A 7,194-nucleotide genomic window follows, 5' to 3' on the forward strand; every position below is an offset into this window, starting at 1 on the left:
ACCTGATCTGCCTTCTCTGGGACACTAAAATCCTGTCAACTGTTATTATTTATTCTGAATTATAAACTGGGTAGTTTGGATCCTGGATGCTGATTGGCTGAAAGCTGTGGTATATCAGACAATATGAGGCAAAACTACTTGTTTACTGTTATATTTATGTTGGTAACCAGTTTATTATAGCAATTAGGCACCTCAGGGTTTGTGGTATATGGCCAATTTACCACGGCTAAGGGCTGTATCCAAGCACTCTGTGTTGCGTCATACATAAGAACAGCCCTTAGCCCTGGTATATTGGCCATATACCACACCCCCTCAGACCTTATTGCTTAAATATAACACATAGCCATATAGCTGTAGCATATCACTAAATCCTAACTATACTGGTCCATAGAGATAACTGCAGTACAACAGCAGTGCAACAGCTACATTTAATTACATTTAACAGATAAATTACCCTCGTATACCCATGATGAAAGTGAGTTTTATGTTAGGACAATATATAAACATTTAATTAAGACAAAACAACTTTAAATGCAATCAAGTATCATTTATTAAACAAAATAAGACATTTCCCTGTCAGATGGATAGCGCTGCCATCGTTGTGTTTTTATTTTGTTTGATTTAATCTCATCCTCTTTCAATGACAGTCAGCAACCCCAACGGTCTCACTCAATAACACTTGAAAAAATATTACATCTTTGCATACAAATACAAAATAAATGGCAATTTATCAAGAAGACTTTCACCATCAGGACATGCGATACTCCCTCAGAGTCTGAATAGCAGAAGGAAAAAAAACAGCAGAGATGGAAAGAGACAGAAGAAAATAATAAAAAAAGACTTATTCCTCCAGAAAAAAAACAGCAGTCCATCTTTGCCATGGTGCAAAACTTTATTTAAAGAGTGTATGATAGGCATAATACTATGATTCAAATATTGTTTTCAATTAGAATACTTATGAACAATTCATTTGGATAGTAAACTTCCCCCAGTTTGAATGCCAAGCGCTCAAGTGAAAAATAAATACACGTTTCATTCCTGGGAGTGAGCGGAAAAAAAATCATAATCTAAAATCCAAAACCAATCTAAATTCCACCATCTCATCCAATCAAATTCAAGCTCCTTTCTGTTCCCAGGCAGGTGTCTGGCCCACACACCAATGTCTCTGGGCCTGTACTGCTGGCCAGCCATCACCACTGGGTCTCTTGCCATTGCAATGCCATTCAGAATCCTGTGGCAACAGGTGGTATTCCAGGCAGGCAGGGTGAGGCCCCGTTGTTGTAGTGACTGGCAAGGACCCCTCCTGTCCAGACAGGGCCTGGTTCATCCATCCACTGTGCATGTCTGAGGTGCCTGTTCTGTCGTCTCTGTGTCCTCAGACATCACTGGTAGCCCAAGGCAGAGGCTGAGCCCAGTCTCTGGCTGTAGAGGGCATAGGGGGAGTAGTAGGGCGAGGAGGCATGTAGAGAATGCATGGACAGGCCTGGGGCTCCGGGCAGGTGGGCCTTGGTGTAGGGGTGGTAGCGGGCCAGGCCCAAGCCAGGTGACCCCCGCAGGGAGAAGGAGCTGGGCATGGTGCCGGGGCTGCCGGGCTGGGGAAGGTGGAGGTGGCAGGAGGCAGCTGAGGAGACAGAGGAGGGGTAGGCAGAGAGGAGCTTACTGTCCAGCCCACCAGAGAGAGCTGTGTGAGTACGCAGGTGGGCCAGCAGCTCCTCTGACGTGGAGAAACGTTTGTCACACGGCCCTCCTACTGACACCCAGTTACAGGCGTGTGGCTGGGGCTCGTTCTGCAGCATGTAGCCGTAGGTGTAGAGCGGGTGGGACAGGGTGGGGGTGGTGGAGGATAAAGAGCTAGGGTGGAGGGAGTGGAGGTGGTGAGACGGGTACATGATTTGGAAACCTGATTTTAGGGAGGAGGGGTCGTGGACACATGTATTGCAGTTGCTGCCCCCTAGATGGGGGTGGTTGGGGTAAGTCAGACAGTACGGGTCCCTGCATAGACCCTGCATGAGGGACGGAGGTGAGGCCCCAGTGAGGGGGCTGGAGCCGGGGTGCTTCCCTGGGATCCCCATCCCTAGACTAGACTTGGTATGATCCAGGAACTGAGAGGGGTAGCCTGCATAGGCACCAACTATGGAGCCATGGTAGCCCATGGAGGTGGGGGGCATGGGGAAGACGGAGTGTCCTGGTTTGAAGGGGGAGACAGGGGCGATGTGTCCGGAGCCTAGCCCAGGCTGAGAGGACTGTGGGTCAGCCTTGCTATCCGGCCGTGGGCTGCTAGCGGAGCTGGCATTGCTGGAGTTGGCGCTAGCCCGCATGTGACTGGAGTTAGCTAGCTGGGCCCCATCCAGCCTCTCCTTACCGTGATCAGAGTCTTTCTTCCCTGTGCTGCTGTTGCTGTCTGAGCTGGCCTGGTCTGCGCTCACAGGCTTGTTGTCCATGTGCAGGGCCTGAGAGTGTGATGTCTGCTGCTGTGTGGAGGGGGACTGGGTCTGTCTGTGGGACTGGCCCTGGGGGTGCAGGGGAGGGGAGCTGGAGCTGGGAGAGGTGGAGTGTGGGGGGAAGGACGAGCAAGAGCCGGCGCTCCCGGATCCACCACTGGGCACCCTGAAGCCAGCTTTGTCTGTAGCACCCTTGGTCACCAACCCATCCTTGCGGCATTCCCCTCCGGCCTTGTTGTAAGGCTTGAAGCTAGACTTATCCTCCAGGGACTGGTGCTGGTCTCCAGACTTGTGGCCGTTGCTGGAGGAGCGTCCGGATGGGTCCTTGTCACTGAGGCTGCTGGAGGAGAGGGAGCCCAGTTTGGACGAGGACGGGGGGTCTGGTTTGCCGATCTGAGAGCAGGTCTGAGCCAGCAGGGCCAGGGGACTCTTCTTAGCGTCCAGCTGAGGGGGTGACACACACAGACAGGATGAGAACACTGCCACATTAAAAACACTCTATATTCACACTCTATACTAGACTTACATTGGATGGTAATTTGGTAAGTATTGGGGTATTCTGTAACTATTTGGTTATTATTCTGTAGTATTTGTGCTGAGTGTAGTATTTCCACTAGAAATCTATTTTAGCCACTATCATTTAATAGGCCAAATAAAATACATGGATGTGATTTCCATCCAATAAACTGTCATCACAACGAGGTGCAGTAAAATGTTTTATAAATGTTAGTCATAAATTAGCCCATGAGTCATATATCCGCAGAGGGAAGGAGACATAATTCTGCTTGGGAGTTGTTTGTCCCTGTTTTTTCAGTATGAAACATCCCCAACAAAAAGAAAGAAAGAAAGAAAGAAAGAAAGAAAGAAAGAAAGAAAGAAAGAAAGAAAGAAAGAAAGAAAGAAAGAAAGAAAGAAAGAAAGAAAGATTTATGACTGCAATGTTGGCACGGTGTAAACAGCATCTGTTCTATTTGGGGAAAACTAAGGAAACGATTGAACTTTTTCTGTTTCCATCTTTTACAGACAATTACGCACAATATCTGAGAGTATCAAGACACTGGCCTATTTATGTAATCTAAAAAAAGTCGACTCAATAATAGGCTTCTAATTTGATAGATGAATTCAATGTAATTCGTTGGCTCATGTTTGTATTATCGAAGAACAAAACTTAAAAGGGAAAATAAATATAAACAGCAATGTAATGTAAACTGTTGACGCATTAGCAACAATTTGATGCGTCATTTGATGCCTAATTCATGATTAATCTCGTAAACTACATTGGATATTTGTAAATATATGTAAATATTTCCAAACATTAACACGGTAGATGATAATTGAACAATTCGACAGTTTTAGAAGATGTGCTTCGCTTACCTCAATGCTCACTGGCGCGGACGTCAGGGGTTGGAGATACTCCGCGTGTAGCAAGTGGCTGCTGTGTGCGCTCAACATCTTTAGAATCCGAATGGGCAGCCTTTTAGCCTGGCGTGTTGGATCTGAGGGAGAAGGTACGGAAACCAGGGGTCTTTTCGCTCCTCTCAGGGGTGAATTACCGCTGTCGTTACCGGTGCGCACTGGGGACGGACTGCGTAAATGCGCTTCAGATCCGCGGGAAGAATCGTTCATCTGGATCGAAGCGGCGCAGAGTTCGGGCGAGGGCAGCGAACGTGTAGGTGCAAGTCGAAATACATTTATGAACACACCGTATGATGCGCAAATCAATGATCAATGATAACTACCCGGTTTGTTTTAATCCAAATATACCAACGCTAGCATGGGTTCCCTGAATCAGATCAAATTATTGTCTTTACAGAGGAAGAATTACCTCAAATGTCATCATTCCTTGATCCGATCATCTGTCCCTTAAAATTACTTTCCTTAGAATGGAGCAGAAAGATCATCAGTAGTCAGTTATCACAAGAACAGAATAAAAAAGAAGGACTAAATCGAATATCGCCGTAGAGGATACGGTCAGGCTGCTCCGTCGATGTCCCACTGTCTCTCTCCGTTCACACAACAGCTAGTACCATGCTCATTTCACATACTAAAGATCTAAGGACTAGGAATTTCAAAGCAAGAAGCCGCCGCCCAATAGCGAGTTCCCGCATTCGTAATTAGGGGGACGACTCTCTCCATGTAGAGGCGTGGCATGACTATGCCCACACCCTTACACTCTCTGTAGCAATGTTGTAAAATATGGCCTATGTATAGACATTCAGTCGTTTTTTATTTACATAAAAAGTCTCTCTATAATAGATAGCTCATAGCCACACAACAAGCTGATGGTTTCCTGAACAGGTCATTTTTTTATATAGCCTATCCATTCCCCTTCGAAATAACATCTCTATATTCATGTCTGGGTACAATTCTGGAATGTTAATCACTTCATTGCATTGCTTCTAGCTGAATCGACAATTAGGTAATTTAACTAATCTAATTGTGCAATGAATTGGTTGTATTATTGGAAAATTAGTCCTGACAGATGCTATTAAGCTCGGGCTGAATAAAGAAACGTTGATCTGTGGGTACTCTGCTCTTCCAATGGTCATAAATGGTGTCTGGCATGATAGTACTCATTTTTTCCCCAAGTAACCACATGATGCCATGTCACCTCTTGTTTTTTCGGCCATATAATACATGTCATTGTCTCCATTGAGGTTATACATTAGAATGACACGCTTGTGTCTAGAGATGCCTGTCATGACAACACAACAGCAACTGTCTGACAACACAGCAACAAAATGAGTCACTATTCAACAGACATTATCCTACAACGAAATATGCATCATGTTATGTTACAACAATCAACATATCAAGATATTACACATATAGATTTTTTCCCTTATTCAGTAATACAAATCGAAACATTTCGCATCTAAGGCTAGTTGAGATGAGTAACAAGTCAACCCATCTGTAGCAGCTGTATGTGTTCTACAGTATCTTCCTAAACAACAGCTGTAGCTACAGTGCATTCGGAAAGTATTCAGACCCCTTCCCTTTTTCACATTTTGTTACGTTACAGCCTTATTCTAAAATTGATTAAATACTTTTTTTCCTCATCAATCTACACACAATACCAATAATGTCAAAGCGACATCAGGTTTTTAGAAATGTTTGCACATGTATTACAAATTAAAAACAGAAATACCTTATTTACATAAGTATTCAGACCGTTTGTTATGAGACTCGAAATTGAGCTCAGGTGCATTCTGTTTCCATTGATCATCCTTGAGATGTTTCTACAACTTGATTGGAGTCCACCTGTGGTAAATTTAATTGATTGGACATGATTTGGAAAGGCACACATCTGTCTATATAAGGTCCCACAGTGGACAGTGCATGTTAGAGCAAAAACCAAGCCATGAGGTCAAAGGAATTCTCCATAGAGCTCCCAGACAGGATTGTGTCGAGGCACAGATCTGGGGAAGGGTACCAAAACATTTCTGCAGCTTTGAAGGTCCCCAAGAACACAGTGGCCTCCATCATTCTTAAATGGAAGAAGTTTGGAACCACCAAGACTCTTCCTAGAGCTGGCCGCCTGGCCAAACTGAGCAATCGGGGGAGAAGGGCCTTCGTCAGGGAGGTGACCAAGAACCCTATGGTCACTCTGACAGAGCTCCAGAGTTCCTCTGTGGAGATAGGAGAAACTTCCAGAAGGACAACCATCTCTGCAGCACTCCACCAATCAGGCCTTTATGGTAGAGTGGCCAGACGGAAGCCACTCCTCAGTAAAAGGCACATGACAGCCCGCTTGGAATTGTCAAAAGGCACCTAAAGGTCTCTCAGACCATGAGAAACAAGATTCTCTGGTCTGATGAAACCAATATTGAACTCTTTGGCCTGAATGCCAAGCGTCACATCTGGAGGAAACCTGGCACCATCCCTACGGTGAAGTATGGTGGTGGCAGCATCATGCTGTGGGGATGTTGTTCAGTGGCAGGGACTGGGAGACTAGTCAGGATCCAGGGAAAGATGAACAGAGCAAGTACAGAGAGATCCTTGATGAAAACCTGCTCAAGACCTCAGACTGGGGCGAAGGTTCACCTTCCAACAGGACAATGACCATAAGCACACAGCCAAGACAATGCAGGAGTAGCTTCGGGACAAGTCCCTGAATGTCCTTGAGTGGCCCAGCCAGAACCCGGACTTGAACCTGATCTAACATCTCTGGAGAGACCTGAAAATAGCTGTGCAGCGACGCTCCCCATCCAACCTGACAGAGCTTGAGAGGATCTGCAGAGAAGAATGGGAGAAACTCCCCAAATACAGGTGTGCCAAGCTTGTAGCGTCATACCCAAGAAGATTCTAGGCTTGAATCACTGCCAAAGGTGCTTCAACAAAGTACTGAGTAAAGGGTCTGAACACTTATGGAAATGTGATATTTCCGTTTTTTGTTATTAATACTTTTGAAAAAAATTATACAAACCTGTTTTTGCCTTGTCATTATGACATATTGTTTGTAGATAGACGATGGGAAACAAAACAATTAAATCAATTTTAGAATAAGGCTGTAACGTAACAAAATGTGGAAAAAGTCAAGGGGTCTGAATACTTTCCGAATGCACTACTATATATGCCTGTTCGGTTCTAAACAACACCACACAGTTCATTTAACCCTGTTAAACTGAGAACACTAGGCTAGCTGACAGACTCAATGACTCATGAGAACAATAAAGAAGGTATTTTCCTGTGCTGCTTTAAAATAACAAATTATAGGACATAGAAAGTCTGTGACAGAGCTTATCAAGTGTTG

General features: G+C 45.0%; 1 protein-coding gene across 1 annotated transcript; it reads right to left on the minus strand.

Moving 5' to 3' along the window:
- Nucleotides 1-532: 532 nt before the first annotated feature.
- LOC311141967 (zinc finger protein 703-like) lies at nt 533-4,487 on the minus strand. Its single transcript, XM_084177499.1, has 2 exons — nt 3,816-4,487; nt 533-2,885 (listed from the first exon to the last, which is right to left on the minus strand). Exons 1-2 carry the CDS (start codon nt 4,065-4,067, stop codon nt 1,383-1,385), a joined length of 1,755 nt encoding a protein of 584 aa, XP_084033625.1. The 5' UTR covers nt 4,068-4,487; the 3' UTR covers nt 533-1,382.
- Between the last annotated feature and the right edge of the window lie 2,707 nt (nt 4,488-7,194).

This window comes from Coregonus lavaretus, assembly GCF_964263955.1.
Source record: "Coregonus lavaretus genome assembly, chromosome: 14".
NCBI classification, from domain to species: Eukaryota; Metazoa; Chordata; class Actinopteri; order Salmoniformes; family Salmonidae; genus Coregonus; species Coregonus lavaretus.